General features: G+C 41.7%; 1 protein-coding gene across 1 annotated transcript in view; it reads right to left on the bottom strand.

The window, feature by feature from the left end:
- myo7ba (myosin VIIBa) overlaps nucleotides 1–25281 on the bottom strand; it is a 63543-nt gene that overhangs the window by 25192 nt on the left and 13070 nt on the right. The window contains exons 9-24 of the mRNA XM_023799790.2: nucleotides 25015–25168; nucleotides 24731–24807; nucleotides 24501–24620; nucleotides 20088–20230; nucleotides 19461–19671; nucleotides 18893–19028; nucleotides 11778–11941; nucleotides 11491–11631; nucleotides 10325–10483; nucleotides 10058–10150; nucleotides 9820–9914; nucleotides 9311–9395; nucleotides 5489–5707; nucleotides 2341–2541; nucleotides 1979–2191; nucleotides 1648–1803 (exon numbers count right to left, since the gene is read on the bottom strand). Of these exons, the coding sequence (XP_023655558.1) occupies nucleotides 1648–1803; nucleotides 1979–2191; nucleotides 2341–2541; nucleotides 5489–5707; nucleotides 9311–9395; nucleotides 9820–9914; nucleotides 10058–10150; nucleotides 10325–10483; nucleotides 11491–11631; nucleotides 11778–11941; nucleotides 18893–19028; nucleotides 19461–19671; nucleotides 20088–20230; nucleotides 24501–24620; nucleotides 24731–24807; nucleotides 25015–25168 (2367 nt within the window). The remainder of the gene's footprint in view (nucleotides 1–1647; nucleotides 1804–1978; nucleotides 2192–2340; nucleotides 2542–5488; nucleotides 5708–9310; nucleotides 9396–9819; nucleotides 9915–10057; nucleotides 10151–10324; nucleotides 10484–11490; nucleotides 11632–11777; nucleotides 11942–18892; nucleotides 19029–19460; nucleotides 19672–20087; nucleotides 20231–24500; nucleotides 24621–24730; nucleotides 24808–25014; nucleotides 25169–25281) is intronic.

Below are 25281 nucleotides of genomic sequence, written 5' to 3'. Positions count from 1 at the left end.
GTGTTGCTATGCAATTCTAGGTGGTTGCTAGGCTGTTGCAAGGCGTTGCTAGATGGTTGCTAGGGTGTTGCTAGGTGTTGGGTGATGAGGCCCGAGGTTGATTATTGAGTCTTTTACCTGGGGCAGGAACAGTGGCCAAATAGTGAAACTTTGACAGAATTGCATTGAAGTTGATGTTGAGAATCGAGTCTTGTTGCTGTGGCATGAACCCTGGCCAAGTTGGAAAACTTTGACTGAAATGCATTGAAGTCAATTGGAGAGAACGAGGGATGAAAGACGAGTGCGGGTCAAGATGATGGTCATAAGGTGTTGTGTGATGAGGCCTGAGGTTGAATACCGAGTCTTATTGCTGTGGCATGAAAACTGGCCGAGTCGAAAAACTTTGACTGAAATGCATTGAAGTCAATGGGAGAGAACGAGGGATGAAAGACGAGTGTGGGTCAAGATGGTGGTCTTAAGGTGTTGGGTGATGAGGCCTGAGGTTGAATACCAAGTCTTATTGCTGTGGCATGAACACTGGCCGAGTGGAAAAACTTTGACTGAAATGCATTGAAGTCAATGGGCCATTCACTGCAATGAAAAAGATCGATCCATACTACTCTTCACATGGTTAGTTAGATATAGACTAATGCTAGGTAAAAGTAAAAGTTAAAAGTAAAAGTAAAAGTTAGCATTCAATGCATTCATATGGGATTTTTAGTGTGTTTGACCATGAATAACGTCGCTATGGTAACACGATCTGCACAGAAAAGTACAGTAATAGCACACCTCACACCATCAAGAACTCACTTTTGATATATAGATTGCCTGGCTGCACGCTACGGTACGACCCGCATTAATTGCCAAAATTTTACGGAAGAAAAATAAATAACGTTTTTTTTTTTCTAATTTGAGAGGGAATTGCATGCAATCCGTAAGGTGTACCGAGACAATCTATATGTCAATTCGTCCGGCTAGGCAAGCCCTATGACTTGGCACTGAAGTCAACTCCATCCATTTCACGGGCTAAGCGCAAATTTGGAAAATGTAGTTTACTAGGTGAAGAGTAATATGGGCCTTTCATTGACATGAATAGGCCCATAAATATTTCTAACAATTACAATGGGTGCCTACGCACCTTCAATGCTTGGCCCCTAATAATAATAATAATAATAATAATAATAATAATAGTGAAAAATACTAAAAATGACAATAGGTGCCTATGCACCTTCGGTACTTGGCCCATAATAATAATAATAATAATAATAATAATAATAATAATAATAATAGTGAAAAATACTAACAATTACAATAGGTACCTATGCACCTTCAGTGAAAAATACTGACATTCCTATTCCTATAGGTGCATAAGCACCTATGGTGCTTGGCCCCTAAAAATCAGTAGACAGTATATTTGTGTTTTACCCATAATGCAGCTGAATACGAAGAGGTACATAAAGCTAAACTAATAAAATAATCACTATTTACATTTCTTTGCCTTTCAAGCTGTGTGTTTAAAATCATATAATGCACGGCTTGGAGTGCATTAACCAGCTTATACCACTGTCACTACACCTTTGATATACACCTTTGTACCTGTCAATTTTCAATATTAAATGAAGGATGTTAAAAGAGAAATGAAACATGTGACCTCCAATTAAGAACTACCTGATCAAGGCCAACCAAGCTGCTGAGACGTCTTGTTTCTCTAGGAATCACATTTTGTTTTACAGACAGTCTAGACACAGGGAGGGCACTCTTCAACTTAGGCTCTGGAAGGTCTCCCATAAATCTAAGTATGATCCACCACACTGTAAGAGAAGCCTGGAAGAGGAAAAAACATATTAATGAGGTCATCATCTTTAAAAGAGAATATGTTAATAAAAAAAATGGTCTGAAAATGAAATAGTTTAAAAGCAGTGGAAAATGAACAAATGAACACAGATTGTGAAGCTACGAGAAGCGTATAAAGGAAATGATAGCTATGGTGCTGAGATACCGTTATATCACTTTCATTGTCGTGAAACAGTAAGGGCTGGCGTAGCCTTTGACGGACATAGCTGGATGTGCTGGAACCTTGGAAGTACATGGAAGCAAACTTGGAGAAAGAATACTCAGCAAGATCATCATAATCTTCTTCTGGAAGGTCCTTTATCATAGGGGCATCATCAAGGTCCACCTCCTCTAATACTGCTCTCCTGCTCTCCAAGTCCTCAAGACAGAAAAATGAACACCTGAATCAGACAGATACTTCCAAAGAAGTACATCCTCCAATTATGACTGCTCTTGACTCACGACAAGATTATTAATTTAGTTGTCTATGATGCGTCTGTCATTCTGAACTTCAGGAAAAAAACTAACCTCAAATCCCACTGGTGCTTGTCCCTCCTGCCCTCCAACCACATTAGGCAAGAAACCAAAGATATTGTCTACCATCTCCTGATCAGTGAGAGATTCTGCTTTGGAAGCCTCCTTCTTCTGTCTGAGCACCCCCTCAAGCCATTTCTGCCTCTCGATGGCAGCCAGCTCCTCAGCTCTGCGCTCTTGGGCAGACAGGAAGGCCTGTAGGGGAAAGAAACCTTGTAACATAAGCAATGCAATCCACTTACACAAAAGCCCTTAGGTATACAGTTGTGTTCATAATAATAGCAGTGTGCCTAAAAAAGTGAATAAAGCTGAAAATCCTTATAATAGTTTTTATTTCCATACAAGACAATGCATTAGGAACACTACAAATTCTATTCCAAATCAAAACAAGAAGAGAAATTCATCACATTTGTGTTATTTGTGCTGTTCAAAAAAATAGCAGTGTCCACATTCTTGTATACAAACTCAAAGATTCACCGTATGAACTGAAAAATATTTTAAGATTTTGCTTTCCTTTGAGTCATTGAACTAATATTTCAATTGAACTGCTTCTCAGAACTGCTGCACATCTATGTTGTACGGAGTCGACCAACTTTTGGCATCTGTGAACAGGTATTCCAGCCCACGATGATTGGACTACATTCTACAGTTCTTTTGCATTTCTTGGTTTTGCCTCAGAAACAGCATTTTTGATGTCACCCCACAAGTTTTCTATTGGATTAAGGTCTAGGGATTGGGCTGGCCACTCCATAACGTCAATCTTGTTGGTCAAGAACCAAGATGTTACTTGTTTACTGGTGTATTTGGGGTCGTTGTCTTGTTGAAACACCCATTTCAAGGGCATTTCCTCTTCGGCATAAGGCAACATGACCTCTTCAAGTATTTTGAGGTATTCAAACTGATCCATGATCCCTGTTTTTTTCTCAGCGGAGGCGGACGCACTTCTCTCCCTCTCCTTATCTTCCCTGCTTTGCTCCTCCCGTCTCGTCCAGTCTACTGTCTTACTGTCTATACTTGAGAGACTCTCTCAGCCCTGCTCTTCAAAACTAAGAAAATCATGGATTTGATCAACTGGTCTCTCAACGCAATTGACACCATCTTCTCGATGAGAAGCCCAGGTTCGGGGGAACCTGACTGTCCTGCAGGAATGTACGCAGCTGGCTACACGATGGATGGATGGGAGAGGTGGAGGGTCTTGTGCCTGGCAGCTCTTTCCGTGGAGGACATCGAAGATATCTACCTATTTGGAACCATGATTACAGGTCTTATGCTGATTGGATTAGGCATTGCCCTGGTTTATCGAAAATTGAAGGAAATGGTGACAGCCGCTCAAAGCCCCACTAGGCTGGCCGGGATGATTGACGAAGTTGGCAGAGCTGTTGGCACTCAGACTATGGCTATAGATCGCAAATTGGACAACATCACTCTGACTATTGACCGCAGATTTGATAACATCACGGAGAAGCTCACGGCTCTGCAAAGGATTTTGGATGGCGGAGACCAGAGTGGACATTAGAGGAGCTGCGAAATTACAGCTTCTCACCCGAAAACCCAAATAACCCTATTCTATCTGCTTTTGGCTCCCCCCTAATCAGCACTGGCCTTGGCCAAGGCCGCTGCTGAATTTAACAACTCCCCCAGAAGAACAAGGCAGTGAGACTCTCTTGCATTCCTCTTCCCCAATCCCAAGGACTCCCTCCCCCCATCCCACGCCTTCGCCGCTTCATACCCCCAGCGTGAACAGGTGGGTCTGTTGACCAGCGCCGTATGGCTGCAGGACCGGATGAATGTTTGTCTATGCTGGGCTACCTCCACCTCCCCATTTCCCTCCCCTGTTGCAAGACACGACTTTTGATGTTGTAAGGTGTAGTGTCATGTGCTTATGTTGCTGAGGTGTTTTTTTTTCTGTTCCTACATTGTACCCCCTACTGGAGTACAGTCTGGGGGCTGTTTTTTAATTCTCCTCCTCTCTCCTCATGTAATCCTGTTTTCTCTGTTTTTTTGTCCTATATCCCCTGTCTTTCTGACCTGTCTACCCCCTGTAATGTGATGTGCGAATATGTATGGTCGGGTTGATGGCCTGCTTTTCGCTGGTACTTGTGACTAGTGACATGGTGCATTGCAACAGCAATAAAGGGTTTTCATCATCATCATCATAAATGGACCCGACACTGTAGTATGAGAAACATCCCCATATCATGATGCTTGCGCCACCATGCTTCACTGTCTTCGCAGTGTACTGTGGCTTGAATTCAATGTTTGGGGGTCATCTGACAAACTGTCTGGGGCCCCTAAACCCAAAAAGAACAATCTTGCTTTCATCAGTCCACAAAATGTTGCGGCGTTTCACTTTAGGCCAGTCAAAGTGTTCTTTTGCAGATTGTAACCTCTTCAGCACGTGTCTTTTTTTCAACAATGTGACTTTGCGGGGGCTTCTTGCCAGTAGCTTGGCTTCACATAGGTGTCTTCTAATTGTAACAGTACTTACAGGTAACTTTAGACCTTTGATCTTCCTGGAGCTGATCATTGGCTGAGTCTTCGCCAGCTTGGCTATTCTTTGATCCATTCAAATGGCAGTTTTCCGTTTTTTTTCCCACATCTTTCAGGTTTTGGTTGCCATTTTAAAGCATTTGCAATCATTTTAACTGAGCAGCCTATCATTTTCTGCACTTCTTTATGTTTTCCCCTCTCCAATCAACTTTTTAATCAAGGTACGCTGTTCTTCTGAACAATGTCTGGAACTACCCATTTTACTCAGAATTTCAGAGAGAAATGCACTATAACCAGCATGTACAACATTTGCTTACTTCCTTAAATAACGCCCATAATTGGCACCTGGCTTTTCACCTAACGAATGACCTCACTAATTGAACTTCACACTGCTATTATTTTGAACACGCCCCTTTCAATGAATGATTCAATTACACAGAATCAGCAGCATGCATGTCATAACTGTTGGGTCTGTTGGTATCCCATTACTCTACTACACCTACTAGTAAATTATTTGCCATTTAGAAATATAATTTCTACCAAAAACAGTGATTGATCAGGTTAGTGATGTTGGACTGCTATTATTTTGAAGACAACTGTACATGAAAAAGTAAACCAAGAAAACAAAAATTGTACAAGGTGGCTGACTCACGTCCTTCTTCATCTTCTTAATGGCCTTTCTTGCCAACATGCCCCTGGTGTGGGCCTGCAGCACTTTCACAGCCTCCTGCTTGCATTTCCAGTGCTTCCTTGCAAGATAACCCCTTACATGCTTCTGCAGAGTGATAGAGGCTGCTTGCTTCTGCTTGTGCAGAAGGTGAAGCTTTCGAGAACGGACTGTGGCCTGCAGGCGGGCAAAACCCAGCTGAACCTGGGAGAGAAATGACAAACAGCCTACAATTAAGATGATTTTATTAGCTAACTGGTATATTAACTAACAGCTATTAATTATTGTAACGGACCGCGAGTGTCCCTGTATGTGTTTTCCTTTCTTGTTATTTTGCTTTGGTAAAATTGTGTATATATATGTTTAATTCATTTTCTAATTCACGTATGAATATTTTATTCTGTATGTGCTTAGTATGGTTGTACAGTATGTGAATTTATGTGAGCGTACCTGTGCTTTGAATTTTGTCCTGCGGGTGATCCCGTAGTTTGCATAAAAGGAGGTCCCTTTAAAGGTAGTTTAAAGACGTAAATGAGGGAAGCTGCTTTTTTGTATTGGAGGCTTAATTTGTACTTTGTATAAAGAAAAAGACTGTTATATCAATATATTTGCAGTCCTTGGGGAGCGCAGCAAGGTACGTTTTTTATATTTATGATCGCACTGCATGAAAATTTTTGAGAGACTGGTCCAGGAAATCCTTTGCTGTCTAACTAGTAAGATCAGCACTTGACCCCCTTCAGTTTGTCTACCAGAAGAGGATTGGGGTTGAGGATGTTTTATCTACCTACTACACCATGCACGAATCCACCTAGACAAGCCTGGAGGAATTCTAAGGTCTAATGTTCTGTGATTTCTCAAGCACTTAACACCATTCAGCCAACCAGGCTGGGAAGTAAACTCTCTGCGATGCGGGTAGATGCTCCCTTAATTTTGTGGATCTTGGACTATCTGCCTGGAAGGCCTCAGTATGTGCAGCTGCAGGGCTGTGTGTCTGACACAGAGCTATGTAGCACTGGAGTTGTCTGCAGAAATTCTCTGATGATTCTGCAATAGTGGCAACTATAAGGAATGTGGATAAGAGGGAAAATAGGAGGGTAGTGTACAGTTTTGTTGACTGGTGTGAGGTGAATCAGATGCAGCTCAACATCAGTAAAACTAAAGAGCTGGTGGTGTACCTGAGAAGACCACAATCTCCAGTTACCCACCTGGTAATTAGAGGACAGGAAGTGGAGATGCCCCCTCAGTGGAGTGGAGTACTTGGGGTGCACATTGACAGTAAGCTGAACTGGTCAAAGAACTCACTGGCAGCATTTAAGGCTATTTTTCCTATAAAAAATGTGCTCCTTCCTCCCCAGCCGTCGACTCTACAACTCCTCCCAGCATCAATCATCCACAAAATAAGCTGTTTCCTCTCTCCCTCCATTACTATGTCTTTTGGTATATCTTTTACATATTACTATGATGTGTAATAACAGGTCTGCTGCTAATTTGTGCAATAACTTTTTCAGTTTTTTCTGAATGTGGAATATCTTGACACTATGTGCAGCATTAATATTATCATGTAAAATACTGTCTCTGTGAGTGATTACTTTGAGTTCAAAATACACCTTATGAAACACTTTTGCTGTACAGCATCTTAGCTAATATATCTTTTATAGTGAACTAGTCACATCACAAACTAGTTACATAGTTATATCTAGTAGTTTATAAAAAAACAGATTATGTATCTTTTCTCCTAAAGAGTATATATTGTAGTATATTTGATATCTATTCTATCTTTTATATTTTATTTTGTTCAATTTTGTTTGTGATATTACTTTTTTCATCTTGTTATATAATGTTCATCATGTCCAATGGTGCTTCAGTTGAAGCAGTAGCAATTTCCCTTTGGGAAGAATATTCTGTATGGGCTGATATTTGTGCCACTAGAAACTGAATATGAATAGTGTATATTTCAATCTGCGGTTGTTGCATTAAAAAACTGAATCTGAATTCCAATTAACTTGAAACTGCATTTTTCCTACCTGGAATATGTGACGCTCTATACTTACAAATTCACTTCTCCCAATTCAATTTCAATATATTGAGACACACAATCCGGGTCCTTGAGGAAAAGTAATCGACCACAGGTTCACAACGCAACTCATCTCCCTGTTTACGACAGTTCGGCAGTTCAGGGTAAAGTGGAAGCGTGTGCTAGGATGTCGCAAGAGCATTACCTTATTAAATATGAGAATAAGCTTTATATACACAAGCGATAGCATAAACATTAACCATTGGTCTGGTTAGTATGGTAGTATATGTGGTTTAATGAACGATTTCTGGCACTGCTAATTTAAGTTAATATGGTAGACTAACGCAAAACTAGCTAGGGAAATGAATTTTACTTCTAGTTAAGTTTAGGTTATGGCTTACCTGTTCATCTCATGTGGCTTTCTAGCAGTGTTTATGCTAAATATCTTTTCAAATATTCATCTCACCGATATGTGCAGTTAACCTTCAGAGAACGCAGACCAATTACTGCTGTGCACAATGTGACGAAAAACAAGTTTGAATTAGCACCTTGTGTTGGCTTAGAAGTTTCTGTATCATTAGCTATTTTGTTAGCCTTTGATGTAAGAATATGTACTTTATTAGTGCTGCAGCTTATCACAATGTTGAAGGACAGATATATTAATTTTCTAGCCAGACAATGTGCAACAAGTTGAAGTTGCTAAGGTAAGTTTTAAAGTGGGTTTGAAGTGCTATGCTTCTGGTCTGCTGCATGTCTACAGCGCTCTCTGTGTACTGTGCTAATAACCGGGAGCATCAGTTGAACTGGAATTTAAAATGGTGATCTGTATAAGCAGTGCTCGAAGTGGAGAAATAAAAGTGTCACTACTGTATTGACCGTGAGAACTGCGGCGGGGGTGTTGGGAACAACAGAAGCGCCTCAACAACACTGTCGGTACTGTGCGTGCTGCCCCACCACTCCCGCGTGGCGCTTGTCTTTGAGTAGTAGAGTACTGGCAACTTCTGAGAAGTGGTGGTACGATAAAGATTAAAATATAGCAGTGCCGGTACTGCTTAACTCTTATTACATATATGATGACTGTGTATATGATCCCGCATTTGTGCTTGCGACACCCCTGCACATGCTTCCACTTTACCCCGACCTGCAGAACTGTTGTCATGGAAATTAGTTGCGTTGTGAACCTGCGGTCGATAACTTTTCCTCAAGGACCTAGATTGTGCGTCTCAATAAATCAAAACTGAATTTGCAAACTGAAATTGAATTGGGAGAAGTGAATTTGTAAGTATAGAACGTCACATTTTCCAGGTAGGATAAATGCAGTTTCAAGTTAATTGGAATTCAGATTCAAACTATTTCTTTTTTTATTTTTTAATTAAAATTTTTTAATGCAACAACTGCAGATTCAAATATACACTATTCATATTCAGTTTCTAATGGCACAAATATCAAGCCATAATTCTGATTCCGATTCTGATTCTGAAGTAGTACAATAGCAAACAAAATTAACCTGAAAATGCCAGGTACAAGTTAAGATACATAAAGTTGTCAGTCGATCTAATGGTCATTTTCTGTGCAAACACTAATGCAAGTTTAGAGTCAATCCACCTGAACATATTGCCAATAGAATGTGAAGGAAAAACTGGACCAAATAAACACAAATCATGGGGTCATTTCAAAACCCATAATGCTAAAGTGAACAGGTTTTTCATTACACATTAAACACTTATTATTAGTAATTCTATGATTAATCATGCTCCTGTTCACTGATGTATGTAGCATTCAGAACTGCTTACCTTTCTGTATAGTCTCCTGCCATTGTAGCCACGCCAGTGTTTTTGTAGTACTATTGCTGCCTTTCTTTGTTTCACAAATCGCTTCCTGAAGGTGAAACGCAGAAAAGTATCATGACACTGAAGTAATCCATATGAAGAAGAAAAGGTTCACTTGAAAATTATAGATATCGATTGATCCAACCACTCATCTTGATTCAGGGATCATCCAGATATCAGTCTGGATGAAAAAGAAGGACCATGTAGGACTATCACTCCATTCTGGGAAATGGAGTGACTTTTTGGTTAAATTTGCCATCCAGGGTCAGTTCATCTCAATTAATTTTTTTTTGGGGGGGGGGGGTCCCAAAACAAAAGGGTGATCATATCATCAGTGATTTGGCATTAAGGACCTCAGGCACTTTCAATTTTTCAGGCAAAAGGGGCAGGTGCTCAGGCAATCCTAGCCCCAACTGAATGTCGTTGATCAAATTATTATGATTGTTGTGCTGTGCATCCTAAGCATTGTATACCTGTGTTTGTAGGCCCTCAAGACTCTCTGAATGGTGATGGCCTTTTCATGCATCGCTTTGTCTCTCTCCAGCTCCAATACAGTATCATGAAAGTCCTGAAAATATTAGGTACAGTTAATTCTGCAAATGTTATGTATAAGATCAGAGACACTGTTATTTTTGTAATGGGGAAAAAGCTTTGTACTTTGTGCAAAACCTTATTCCTAAATTGAACTTTTGTGACTGGGAATATGGGTACCTTAAGAAAGATCTTTCTTTTCCCAATTTGCCAGTCATCCTTATCGCCAAGGATGGACAGACAAATGGACTGACAACATTTCTCTGGTGACTCCTGGGGAGAAAATGTACAACAGGTTACTTGCAGTGCACTAAATATGAATTTTGTCTGGTATTTTAACTGAACTATTTGCAAAAGATTAAGCAACACATTTTGAGTATTACTGCCTCTTTGCACCTTTTTTATTTTTGATGAGTAACTAAAGAGTAGGAAGAAAATGCTTCTCACTGTTTTGGGGTCACACTTAGCTGTTCTCAGCAACACACGATATCGGTCTAAGAACTCCACAAATGTGTGACGGATGGGATATCCAGCTTTTCGGATTCGAATGGTCTCCATCATGCCAGAGTAGCGAAGTTGACGCATGCACAGTTCCCTGTTGAATAGCTGATCAAAGAATATGCAGTAAGTATATGGTATATATGGTAAAGTCTAATTGAGATATTATGCACCGTAACATATTACAGACATTAAATACAGCAATAATAAAATATATTGTACATTATTACACAATATTGTCCAGTAGTATACTTTCTCTGAGAAATGGATGGGATTTAGCCTAATTCTAAATGACAGCGCAATGAAAAATATCAAGTATCAACAGATGACATAGTAATGAAAATCATAGTTTCTATACATTTTTATAACACAGACTGCGATAATGTGGCAACAAATTCAAACAGTCAAAACGCTAGAGGCAGACTGAATGAGAGTTCTGTGGGGAAGCATGGGTATGGGGACAAAGCAAGATGGAGTCATGTACTCGGCACAAGTGGGCTGGCGAAGTTCACCATGTTACAGTCTGTAGTCACTTGGCACACAGTTTGAAACTTATAAGCTACTAATTTCATGGAATTTTCCAGTTCTTTTTTTGCTCCACGGTAAACTGCAAATAACTGAAACTACGGTTATTGAAACTGTGGATATGGGGGTCACGCTGTATCTGTTCAAATTACATCACAACAATACAACCAATTACTAGTGGTCATGAAGAACATAATGTTCTTCTTCATTGTGCACATTCAGGAAACATTTCACTATATAAGAAAGCATTTCACAAAAAATGGTAACACTTCACTTGAAGGGGCCCAAGTAACATAATATATTAGTTACTACTCAAGCATAAATCGTGAAAAAATACAGTAACTGCATGAAATACATGAACCATTATGATTGATTGATGATGAACGAACATAGCTTGGTACTTAGTTTATGGTTAATTAATATTTTAAGTAAGAGTGTATTACTACATTATTTGTGCACCCTAAAGTATAGTGTTACCAAATAAACCTCAGGGTTCCTTCGATCCTGACCAAGCAGTTAGATAATAGATGGACAGATTTTTTTACAGAGGTGTTCCTATCAGTATATTCTGTATAGTAAATTAACTTTACCATAGGCTTCTTGAAGTCATTTGGCTTGATACAGCGAATAAAAAAGGGCTGGCAGGCAGTGAGGGTTTTCATTAGAGATTCTAGAGACTGGCGAAACTGATTGCATAGTGTGGGGATTCGCTTCTTGTTGTCGGTTGCTTGCTGTGGAGGGAGAAGGAGGATGTGTCATCAGTTACCCCACATCTGCAGATTTCCAAATTTCTCCAAACTCACATCTATGCTGTAAAAATGATTTCCTCTTAATGTACTGTTGGGAAAAGAATGAGTATCAGATATTTTTTTTTTACCCGCAGGGAGTTTTTAGGTGTAATAATCATCTTGGAATTGGAGCCTGTAGTTGTATTCGTTGCAAGCTCAGGTGCAAAGATTTGCTTGAGAAGCTTGTTGGATGAGGTGTCTAACAGCAGGAGAATATCTAAGCTCAGGGCATCTCTGTTCTTTTCAAGCAAACCTATAAAGATCAAGGCAACATCCTCAATATCAGGGGCACGTTTCTGATAAGACAGTCCATTTTCACCATGACATTAAAAATAGTTGAGATACTCAATCAAAATTATGGGATAACTGAGACCAATCGCAACACTCTCTTATATACATGCTTAGAGACACTTAATGAAACCTGCCTGGAATCAGAAAAACCTTATGGTTACCAAGCATGATTCCTGGGGGGTATTCCAGAAAGCTTGGTTAACTTACCATTTGGTAAATCTTAACCTCTGGGTTGATATACCCCAAACCCGCATACCATGAGTATGTCGGTTCCAAAACACCTGAGAAGAGTAAGTTCAATCAACCTCCTACTGGTTACCCAGAGTTAATGCGCGTGCACCGTGCATAAATAAAGACGTTTTCGATTGATCGCCGATTTCACGAGTCAGAATGGAAAATCAAAGTGAAAAAAAGAGAGCGGCATACTTCACAGAGGCGGAGTTGGAAGTTTTAATGCACGCATATGAGGAATTCAAGACAATAATAATGAAAAAAAGCAATACGGCTGCATCGGCTAAAGAAAGAGAGTTGGCTTGGCAAAAAATAACGGACAGAGTAAATGCGTGTGTATTAAATTGCAAATTTGACATCGCCTCCCCTTTTATTATAATGCAAAATAATTAAACACATAACCCTTCCGCATCCTTTTTACTGTTAAATCACTATGAAAGCATTTACTTTTCCTGCCATTCATTTCTTTAGGTTAAAATAACAATGTGTATCGACTAGGAATATATGTTTTCTTATTTAATAAGGTGTAATCCTTCTGGAGCCAGAAGAACTTAGAGCCAAGTCAAAATGAAACACAAAAACATTCTGCAAAAAGGTAATTGATTACACGATCACTGAACTATTTATTAAACACGATTTAGTATATTCTTTCTGTCATGTAGCTAATAGAAAAAAGGCTGAAGCCCGTCTAACTGGCGGGAGCCCACCACCACCTCCCCTCACCCCATCTGAGGGCAACCAGTGGTAACCAGCATTGTACTGTCCTGTAATGATTACCTATAGTTAGTGGAAAAAAGTAATGAGTTTGATGATTTTAACAAGGCAAAAAATTAAGGATACAAAATCAAGTTACCTGCACATTGATACTATGAATAGATTTCCTCCGCTATCTCGCTGTACTTGTATAGTGACAATAAAGACATCTATCTATCTATCTATCTATCTATCTATCTATCTATCTATCTATCTATCTATCTATCTATCTATCAACATAGTCTCCCTCATTTATTGAAGGAGCTTTAATAGGAATGTAGGTGCCATCAATGCACCCAATTATGAATGAATGAATGAATGCCTTTTATTGTCACTATACATGTATTACATGTATTCCAAATTACATTTGGAAACCCTGAAATAGAAAGTCATATAGGGAAGTATCAAGTGTGTGTGTGTGCAGGATGAATACATGTAGGCTATAGATATAAATAGTATGACTATATATTAAATATGCATCATAGATTTTACTACAAAGGACAAACCTACCACTCTGTGGAATTCCTCTTTAATAACACGCAGAGCTTTATGGACAGGGAACTGTATAAACGTGTGTAAGAAGTGTTAAGTACCAGACATACTGTGCGAACGGCTCTACACACAGTTGCCTTTCCTATATGCTCTGCGTCGCCCATATTGTACAAAAAATGCCCTGACGCAAAAAACCGAAGTGCTATGCACAGAATGTTTTCTGTGCTAAGCGCAGACCCGCGGTTTGGGTTTGTGACATTTGCAATATGCGGTTTCAAGAGATGTTAAGTAAATGAACGATTCTTTTGAAAACTGATAACGCTTTTTCAAATAATCATTAGGAAATGACAAGACATCAATACGCGGTCTTATAACTCTCTCCCGGCGAAAAAAACCTTGTATAATTTATGCCTCCACGTTCACAGGATCGTCATCAAAAGGGCACGCCATGCTCAGTAACCTTCTGCAACAAACTTACCCTGGAACATAACCTGCTCAGTAGCAGGTTATCTTCAGAGAGTAAGCTGCTATGGTTACGTACATACCCAGAAAGTTAACCTCCGTTTTTGGAACCGAAAGTTGAGGTTATCCACTAACTTACCCTTAAACTTACCCGGGTATGTCACATAACCTGCTTTCTGGAATACCCCCCTGGAAACAGGCTTCCACAGAAAAAAAATAATGGACAGAGAAAAAAAATAATGAATCCTTTGGTGAGATCTAGTAATACTTTTGCATTACTATTAATAAGTGCACTGTTGGTTCAAAGTACAAAGGGTAAAACTAATGGACTAATAGTTATATAAATAAATGTCAAAAACATGGAATATAAAGTGTTCTATATACTATAAAGTAAAAAGACTATGGGGGAAAATACTCACCATTCAAGTTTCAGATTATGAATTTTTATGCATATTTATTAATTGCACCAGAGACTGTAACCGAGCAACAGCTATTGAACATGAAGTGCATAAGGGAACATTCAAATATTGATTAAAATTTACCTGTAAAGAAATCTGGGAAAGTGAGTGGTGCTGCTTTTATTGAAAGATATTACAGTCAGAAAATTGAATTTTGAATATAAAACTGAATTTAATGCTTCTTTACCATGTTGGAGTTTAAAGTGAAACCCACATTCTGGAATACCTCCCTGGTATTCGCGCTACAGTAAGCATATGAATTAGGGATGTGTGCAAAACTTTATGATTTAACTACAAAGGTTTATTTATTGGTGGGGGGGGGGGCTGAATGAATCCAAATTAAATATTGGGGGGTATCTTTCCCCCCGTCTGCCCCCAGGTACTACTACCAGTCAGGACATGAAGGAGGGAGAAAGTAGTGATGTTACGTTTACAAATGATCCAAATCTTTTCGACGGCTCTTTGGTATGAACGAAAGGAACTGAGTGGTATTTGAGAGCAGATCTTTTTATCGTTGTGCCCAAATGTCACTGCCTGCCGTAAATCCACTCCACTCCCCTTTACAGTAAAAACCATGATTCATCACATCCCAAGATCATTCTTTGGAGGCAAGTTAGCAAGACCGCTCATGCCAAGATCACAAGTATGTTCTTTGCATTGGGAGTATTGATAAACACCTTCTCTCTCTCTTTAAGTCCTGGGTATGATGTTAAACTGCTTCTGGCCCTGCAAGCGGTCCTCCAACTTGCAGGGAAACAATTTCTTTGGGGGTTGGCAATCCAGCCACCATAAAACAACTCATAACTGCTGTGGCATCACCTGTTGCATGGCAGCACTTGGGTCCCAGTTTCTGGCAACCCATCCGGGTGGAACATCTTGTCTCTCCGGCAAGATGACCATCTTCCTCTATTGTCGGGTGTGCTTTGTAAACTCTGCGTTTCGGTGGCAGCATTCTCTGAGGCATGCAGACCGGAAAGTGGCCACATCTCTATAGGTGGGTATACCTACTTTTGGTCTGGCAGGTTTGATGGCTACCATACTCAGGGAGTGGCTGTTGCTGTAGCAGATCGGCTCCTTCCGATGGTGTCTGATATAACTCTTTTTCATGAAACTCAGGCTAAGGCAATCCTTAAGTGTCTTGTCTATTGTTTCAATGTATTCTCTGAGCACGGTGAGTGATCTCTCATTGAAGAAGACATTTTACTCGCAACTTTGCTTGGTGGTTGAAGGGTGCCCATTAGGTGACACTCCTCTGGTCATGGGTGATTTCAGTGCGACCACTTTGACTGACAGGGCTGGCTTTGAGGATTGTATCGGTCCCCATGAATCTGGAGACCAGGGTGAAAGTGGCTCCAAGCTCCTTGACTTAGCGAAAGGTCAGGGGCTGCGGGTCGCTGGGTTCTGGTTCCAATGCCTTGAGCCACACCGTTGGACTTGGTACTCCAATACTGGTGGTGCAAGAAAGGAGATCGATCACATCCTCATGGGCAGATGCTGGAGGCTCCTGCAAAACTGCAGGGTCTACAGAAGTGCCCAGTTTGTTAATTCTGACCACAGACTTGTTGCTGCTACTCTGAAGATTCAGCTTAGATCCAGTAGGCTACCACCTACTAGGAGAATGAGACTGGACTTAGCCAGACGTCAAGATAAAACTGTTTCTGATGTATAGCACACAGTTTGTGTGAGGAACTAGCAGACTTGGGTGTGAGTTCTAAATCTAATGTGATGTGGGAGACCTTCTGTGACCCTGAAGGTTAGTGAGGGTTGTGTTGGTGTTGCCAGTGTTCTTAGAAGGAAGTGTTTCATCTTGCAGGGCACCTTGGATATTATGGAGAGGAGTTGCAATGCACAACTTGGTGACAACTCCAGTCTGTACTGGGAACTGAGAAGGATGGCTGTGAGGGCTCTGAGGGCAGATTGTTAGACGAATCTGTGAGCAGGTGACACACCATCTGTGGTCTAGTGACCCACATCCTGCTTACAGAGGAATCGAAGCACTACGCACATCTGAATCTGTTCCTCGGAGACTTAAGAACATAAGAACTATACAAACGAGAGGAGGCCATTCGGCCCATCGAGCTCGCTTGGGGAGAACTTAACTAATAGCTCAGAGTTGTTAAAATCTTATCTAGCTCTGATTTAAAGGAACCCAAGGATTCAGTCTGCACTACGTTATCAGTAAGACTATTCCATACTCTGACTACACGCTGTGTAAAGAAGTGCTTCCTTAAATCCAGTTTGAAATGTTCTCCCGCTAATTTCCACCTATGGCCACGAGTTCTTATATTTGAACTAATGCTGAAGTAACTATTCGGTTGAACAGCATCCAAACCTGTTAGAATCTTATAGACCTGGATCATGTCCCCCCTCAGTCTCCTTTGCTTGAGGCTGAACAGATTTAGCTCAAATAACCTTTCCTCGTATGACATTCCTCTAAGACCAGGAATCATTCTTGTGGCCCTACGCTGCACCTTTTCTAAGGCCGCTATGTCCTTTTTAAGATATGGTGACCAAACCTGTACACAATATTCTAGGTGAGGTCTCACCAAGGAATTGTATAATCTTAGCATTACCTCCCTTGACTTAAACTCCACACACCTGGAGATATACCCCAACATCCTATTGGCCTTTTTTATTGCTTCCCCGCACTGGCGAGAATGAGACATGGAAGCATCAACATACACACCAAGGTCTTTCTCATAATCAGCTACCTTTATTTCAGTAGGTCCCATAAAATACCTGTACTTTATATTTCTGCTCCCTACATGGAGTACCTTACATTTGTCTATGTTAAATTTCATCTGCCAGGTGTCAGCCCAGTCACTAATTAAATTAAGATCCCGCTGTAGCTGCTGAGCCGCTAGTTCAGTATCTGCTACACCACCCACCTTGGTGTCATCTGCAAATTTCACCAGTTTACTGTATATATTGGTGTCTATATCATTTATGTAAATTAGGAACAAAAGTGGTCCTAAAATTGAACCCTGCGGTACCCCACTATGAACGCAGGCCCACTGTGACATTGAGCCTCTTATAACTACTCGCTGCTTCCTATCCGTTAACCAGTTATCAATCCAGGTCGCTACAGTTCCTAAAATACCTGTCGCTTTGAGTTTAAGTGAGAGCCTCTTGTGGGGAACAACATCAAAAGCCTTTTGGAAATCTAAGTAGATGACATCATAGGGAGTCAGACATCATCCCAACTGACTGGAAAACGGGACTTGTAGTCCCTATCTGGAAAAGGAAGGGTGATCGCTTGGATTGCAGCAACTATAGGAGGATAACACTGCTTTCATTGCTGGGTAAGGTCCTTGCTAGGGTTATCCTTAACAGGATCCGTGATCACTTGCTTGTCTGTCAGCCACTGGAGCAGTCTGGTTTTACACCTAAGAAGTCTACCATCGACCGTATCCTTGCACTGAAGGTTCTCATTGACCGCAAGCACAAATATCGGCTGAGGTTCTTTGCAGCCTTTGTCAATTTTCGTAAAGCTTTTGACTCAGTTGATCGAGTTGCCTTGTGGGACATCCTGAGACTTTGCATGATCCCCCCAAAGTTGCTGGACATCATGGCCGGCCTGTACACTGGTACTGTGAGTTCTGTGCAGAGTGGAGGGAGAATCTCTGCATTCTTCCCAGTTGATTCTGGGATTCACCAGGGGTCCTTTGCAAGAGGACGAAGGTCCAAGTCTTTAGAGTCCTGATGCTTCCTGTTTTGTTGTATGGCTGTGAGACATGGACATTATTCCAGTGAAATGAGACGAAGACTGGACTCCTTCGGTACTGTGTCTCTTCGGAGAATCTTTGGGTACCGCAGGTTTGACTTTGTGTTGAATGAGCGGTTGCTAGAGGTGTCCTGAATGAGACATATTATCTTCATTGTGAGGGAGCATCAGTTACAGCACTATGGCCATTTGGCGTGTTTCCCTGAGGGTGATCCAACTCGCAGGATCCTCATTGCTGAGGACCCAAGGGGCTGGACCATACCTACGTAACACCTGGCTGTGGCAGATGGATGGCCTTTTCCGAAGGGTGGGAATGGACCGTGTATCTGCCTGGGGGGATTGCTGGCCAGGATCCAGAGGAGTTTCACTGTGAGGTGGGTGCAGCAACGCGCTGCATCAGCGCATACTCCCCAACCTGACCTGACCTGAGATATAACCTGCTCTTCTTGTGGACCCAAGCTCTGTTTGGCAGATGAATCTAAAAGTGGCTTTTCGCTTTTGCCTGTAGTTGCAAATAAAAGCTCCTGTTTTGGATTTTGTGCTCCCAGCATTCTCGCCTCAGTTTGTTTGCACTCTAAACTCCTAAACACTGGTTGCATGTCTGATAATATTGATTATCAACAATATTGTCATGTCACCCAGCCATGCGGTTCATTAACGGATTGCATACATAGCAGATACTCAAACTATAACATTGTCTTTCATTCCACCTGGTGTAATAATGCCAACAACTTGTATAACACTATGAAGCACACTTGATAAATAATTTTTAACTATGAAGCAAAAGGGGTACCTGTGGAATTGTAGTGGACAACTCCAGCAAAATGCTGGATGCCAAACTGCATGTCATGGTTGTTCTTAGGGGGGATGTAGATGTTGCTTTTCCCATGAACCTGGTTCATTTTGTTCAGCAGGGTGGTATCTGTACCCTAAAATCAACATGTGGAAATGCCAAAAAGAATTATTTATTTTCAGGGTATTTAATTTTATCTATGACATATCTATATTTATCTATGAAAAGTTTATTGTGAGATGGTTCAAGAGATCAATTCTGCCCTGATTTTAAAAATGCAGGTAATGACACCAGGTGACCATTATTAAATTGAGCACACAGTTTGCTTAGTAAAATTGTGAGGGAGCTAGAGGAATGCTCTCAGCAATTACCTCATGTACTGGACAATTCCTTTGCTTAGTTTCTTTGTATTTTGAGAATTTTGAATAAGTGGCTTATGCATAAATCTGGAAAGTTGTCATATCTGTATTTCATTTGTGTTCTGTAATAATGCCCTTTCATTCACCAGAACGTTTGCCTCACTCTTATTTACATTTCACCCACAACCTGTCAAGTATTGAAGAGAAACCTTGGGAAAGTGGCTCTCCTCATCGATGAGTGCCAAAATGTTGAGGGACTTGATGGCTAACACATCTAGCGTGTTTTGGTTGTCACTGAAGTCAATGTGCTTCCATATGATGTTCTCCCGGGCATAGTCCTCCTGCTCTAACTTGAAGATATGCTTCACAAAGAACTGCTGCAACTGTTCATTGGCAAAGTTGATACAGAGCTGCTCGAAGCTACAGAAAAAAATGATTCAGAATATCCAGTTTTACATTTCATATTATGGCAAAAAATTTGTCTATTCATATAAAAAATGTAAAAATATAAAAGCTAAACATTTATACTACATATTGTAAAATTTTAAATGCATCATTTAAAAATTTCAGCATGTAGTAATGTAAAGAATATTATGGGGTTAAGGAAAATTCTGAATCCAAGTGTTAGTGTTTCATTTCCCAGGAGAATGCTGCCACATACAAAACACCTTTACAAAATGTCCTGTTCCTATAGTTAAAACGTAAGCAAAAGGTAATGAGGAGTAATATTACAAACACAAAACAGGTTTATTGATTGGGAAGTGCCATATTTATACCTTAACACAGATACTACAATATCTGTTTCATAGACATAATTAAAATAAATCCATACACACCTATTTGTACTGAAGTTTTCAAAGCCAAAAATGTCCAGTAAGCCGATAGATTGATAGATGACTTTAGAATCCATGGGTGGGGGCTTATAAATGACACTGTTAATTTTCTCCACAATCCACACAAACAGCCTTCCATAAATAGCCTGAGGAGGAGCAAAGTTAGTAAAAACTTCCAAGAAGGTACATTGAGGGAGATACACAATTTTCTGTTGAGGACACAATTTTCTCTTAGCCCCAGACAAATCAGTCACCATATAGTGGGATTACCAAACACTAGGGGTGTAACGATTCATTCATTTTCTCGATGCATCGATTACAAGTCCCATATGCATCGATCTTGAAACATGGATTTTTGAATCGTGAATCGTTTGTTTCAGTCAATAATCGATTTAATATTTTAAAATCGAATGAATCACGATTATATAACGAATATACGATGGATAATTAAAAAAAATAAATATAAATCTTAAATTAGTTGCGTCTGCGACGTAAAGTGCGCCCTCACTGCAGTGGCGCAGTGGATTACGTCGCTAATCTTCAATTCGCGCCTGTTTGTTGTCATCTGAATAAACGCAGCAGTGCACAATGGAGGGCAATGAAGAAGGAGAAATTTGCAAGGCACCAGCCAACATGAGATCAAAGGTTTGGGATTACTTCGGTTTTCACAAAGTAAATGGAAAGATTGACAAGTCCGTTGCAGTTTGCAGACATTGTAAATCTGAGTTAAAATACTTTGGAAATACAACGAACAGATGAATATTTCGCAATTTTTCAGAGAGCACGTCACAATATAAACTATACTAAAATTTACAGAATAGAATCGTTAATAATCGAATCGAATCAAATTTCATTGTTAATCGAATCGAATTGAATCGTTCTGATTTGCAAAAATCGTTTTTGAATCGAATAAAAAACCTCTGAATCGTGAATCGAATCGATTTACTGTCTACCAAAAGATTCACAGCCCTACCAAACACCCTAAAGGTTCCGTCACACTAGCATGAGAAAATATCCTGTCTTTGCAGAGTCAAGTTAAAATGAGTGTCACTAGATAAGCTACACCATGGCAGTTTGGGTATACTGTGGTGTTTTCATTCAGTTAAAGAATAGTGTTGTTTTGAAAACACCATATGGCAAGATACCTGAGAAGTAGGGCTGTGCGATGTCTACCTAATTGGCATATGACGATGTCTACAGTGACAAAATTCATTAAATACTTAATTTCTATTAATTTATTACTATTTCTATTTTTTACATATTTGACTCCAATCCCAACCTCCCCTACTCATCCAGTCTTTACTTACTTTTCCTTCATATAGCCTTGTTGTGAGTTTCAAATCATGTGCTTCAGTACTTGACTTAGTTATTTTGAGTGTTTGTTTTTTGTTGTTTTTGTATATTATTGTCACATTCAGCTCCGAACGATCCTCGTGTGTGCCACACCCCCTCATTACCTCATGTCGACTCCTGATTGTCATCACCTGTTACCTATTCCTTTTGCCTTGTCTCATGTATTTAGTCCGAGTCTGTCAGTCCTGCCCAGGTCCCTGTCTGTCTGTATTTACAGCTCCATTCGCCTGCTTTCCAGCTCGCCTGATCCCAATCGTGACAGAATGACGGATCTCTCGAAAGACTCAAGCGCACGAGATGGCGGAAGTACACGCTCTCCTGCTACAGCTGGTCCGCGAATGGAAGGAGAAGCGGCAGTCACCGATCTCCCTCTCAGAGGCAACCCCACCTCCCCCGACCTGTCCCGGTCGGCGCAAAAAGAAAAGGCGTAGAAGAAAGGGAGAAGAAGCCCCGACGCTCTTCGTTGGAGCCTGCTCCCTAGTTCCCGCCTGAGGAGATGCCGCTGAAGCCGGTAAGCCTCACGTTGAGGAGAAGCCACCTCCGTTAGAGGCTTACCACTACCGGCCATCGCGCCTCTTCAATAGGGGGGTTAGGGCCGTCTGGGACGCCATTCCCCGGGTCCCTAGAGCCCTTAAAGGGGCAGCTCCGGACCTGCCTTCTCCGGACCTGCCAGCACCGCCTACTGCTGCTGCCGCCGCACTGTCCGCGGCTACGCCTGCTGCTGCTGCCGCCGCACTGCCCGCGGCTACGCCTGCTGCTGCCGCCGCACTGCCCGCAGCTACGCCGCCTGCTGCTGCCGCCGATCTGCCTGCGGCACCGCCTGCTGCTGCCGCCTGCCCTGCCTGACCCGCCTGCCCTGCCTGACCCGCCTGCGGTCCCTGCAGCTGCCGCCGCTCTGCCTGCAGTCTCTGCAGCTGCTGCCGCTCTGCCTGCGGCACCGGCTGAGGTGCCCGCGGCTGCGCCGCCTGCTGGCCACGGGTCGGCGGCGCCCGCTGTGGCGCCCCCTGCTGGCCACGTGACGGCGGCGCCCTCCGAGGCGCCCCCTGCTGGCCACGTGACTGCGGCGCCCGTTGAGGCGCCCCCTGCTGGCCACACGCCCGCGGCCCTGCCTGAGGCCGCCGCTCTGCCCGTCCAGCCCGGCTCTCCCGTCCAGCCCGGCTCGCCTGTCCTGCCCGTCCAGCCCGGCTCGCCAGTCCTGGCCGCAGCTCCAGCTGCACCGCCTGCCGCCACGCCCCCTGCTTTGCCCGAGCCTCCACCCTCAGGGACCTCCCTCTTGACTCCCTCGCCCTTGCCCCGACAAGGCCGACACCCCCCAGGACCCCGTCTTTCGGTATCCCGGAAGGGACGGGGACATAGGCACCAGGCTCGGGTCCCGCCCGCCCGCCCTGCCCCCTGGCTCGCCCGTTCGGGCCCTGGCTGTGGCTAGGTGGCTGCCTGCGGGTCCTCCGGCTCTGGGTCGGCGGTCTCCGCCGGGTCCCCCCCTGGTTCCTCGGTGCCGGTCCTCGGTCCCGCCTCCGGGTCCGTGTCGGCCGCCTCCAGGCCCCCCTGCTTCGGCTTGCCGTCGGACGGCGCCTTCCCCTGCTCCGGCTGCGCCATCGCCTGCCGCGGCTTCCCCCTTCTGCCAGCCTGCACCGGTGTCCCCCCCGGTGTGCGCGCCTTTGGGGGGGGTTATGTCAGATCCTCGTGTGTGCCACGCCCCCTCATTACCTCATGTCGACTCCTGATTGTCATCACCTGTTACCTATTCCTTTTGCCTTGTCCCATGTATTTAGTCCGAGTCTCAGTCAGTCTTCCCCAGATCCGTCATTGTATTGTTTCGATGTTTGTGCCTGTCAGCCATCCAGTCGTTAATAAACCCCGTCTGTCCTTATTTACGGCTCCATTCGCCTGCTTTCCGGCTCGCCTGATCCCAATCGTGACAATTATATATTTTGTTTTTTTGTATAATTTGTTTCAGCCATTTATGATGTAGTATAATTCATTTAAGATAACTGTAAAATTTAATTTGCACTTTTTGCACAGTAAAATCCAGATTGTTTAAAATTTAATTGAATGTCAAATGTAAATCCAAAAATTTTAGCCTATACAGTGTGTTGTTGTTCTGTTTTTCTATAAATGAAATTGTGATCAACTTATATATAGTAACATTTTATTTATTTATTTTTTATGTTTATTTTATAACTAATCAGAAACAAAGTATTCAATTATTTGATATTCCCAAAGTCTGGCCAGGTAGTTTACCTACACTAGGGCTAGGATTACAACAGCAAGGATGTGAGGAGGGGGGTTGCCGGTGGACCAATTGTTCCATTTTCCATTTAAGGGCAAACTTCCCCTTTCTCCCCACTTATGGGCAGTCCTCATCTCCCTGCTTTGATCCCTTGTGGTCCGTTTGATTTGCCCCGTTAGTGTTGTGATTTTCTTTAATAAAGCCCCCTTGATTTCCCCCACGCCTGCCTTCATCTCTGTCCTGGCCATCAATGTGAGTTAAGCTGCCTGCAGCTATTTTGGTTACTTGTGTCTATGTTGGATTCTCCTTGTTTTTTACGGCTCTCATAATATGCCTTGTGTATTATATTAAATTGTTGCTATTTATTAATATGTTCAAAATATTATTTCAAAATATTATTTATTAATATAATCAAATTAATATTTTTTTAAAACAATAAGCTGTTTTCTCTATTCTTAATTAATTGACTGATAATAGATTATGTTGCTGCCATGTGTTTTTTTGTTGATTTTTCATATCCTGAAGTATCATCTGAAACAGTTGTAAAGTTTAAGCTGTTTTAGAATTGGATGTACCCAGTATTTTTGCCTTTTTCTTGTCACTTGTTGGCTTAAAAGAAACAAGTAAAACTCTTTGTCAGTGCTGTCAGCATGTCGGCAGTTTGACAATTTCTTTCGGTATGCAAACTTTTCCCAGTCAGTTGTGATAATTTTGCATCATGTTTAGCATGAAAGAGTTTGATTCATCAATTTTGAATATTTAATGAATGTGTCATTTTCTTGTGTCGTGTTCAGTGTGAAACAGCAGTAACACTGGCAACTGTGACTGTTTACCTTGACAAATGCATTCCTGCCATCTATGGCCTGTGCTGAACTCAGTGGTTTGGAAACATTTTCCCTGTTGGTTATGACAGAACGCTTCGTCAAACTGCAGTCTAGTGCCTTCATATCCACCTGTGAAGTGAAAATGCATGTTATACTCTAGACATTGTATAAGTGTATGGTGAAACACCTCCAAGTTACCAAGTAAAATTCAGACAGTACTGACAATATATAGCTACTACCTCCAGCAACTTGGCAGCCATATTAAAATGAGAAGAGTTAAGGATGTCACAACTCTCCAGGTTGTTCAAAATTGTAGCTATAGAATATGGAGAAACACAACTATCAGACAAAATTTTGTGAACTGTTTCAACATTGTATAATTTTCCTTAATATCTTTGAAGCATCTATCATATTGGATTAACAGCAAAAAGTTCTTGCTTTACCTCTTTAAGCAGTACAAACCCATACAAAAATAAACATAAAAAATAACGTACACTAGCCCAGAGAAAACCATAATTTTTACCCTCAAAGTCCACATTTCCCAGATGAAGGATTGCAGCTAGTAGCTTGGAAATCTCCCAGGAGTTATTTTCTGTGAACATCAGGATCCTCATAGCAGAAGAGAAGTTAGCATACTCTTTGATGTCATCACGTCCTTCACAGCTGGTGCAGTTACCCTGAAAGGTTTAGTCCAAAAGATGCCTTTAGCTTCACTAGTCACTGCTCTTTCTGAGTTATTACTTTCAATTGACACTTTTTCTTATTAATTAGATTTTATCATATACTGACG

The sequence above is a fragment of the Paramormyrops kingsleyae genome, chromosome 15 (assembly GCF_048594095.1).
Source record: "Paramormyrops kingsleyae isolate MSU_618 chromosome 15, PKINGS_0.4, whole genome shotgun sequence".
Classification (NCBI taxonomy): Eukaryota; Metazoa; Chordata; class Actinopteri; order Osteoglossiformes; family Mormyridae; genus Paramormyrops; species Paramormyrops kingsleyae.
Note: the sequence above shows the minus strand (reverse complement) of the source record. Positions and strands in the feature narration are given on the sequence as shown.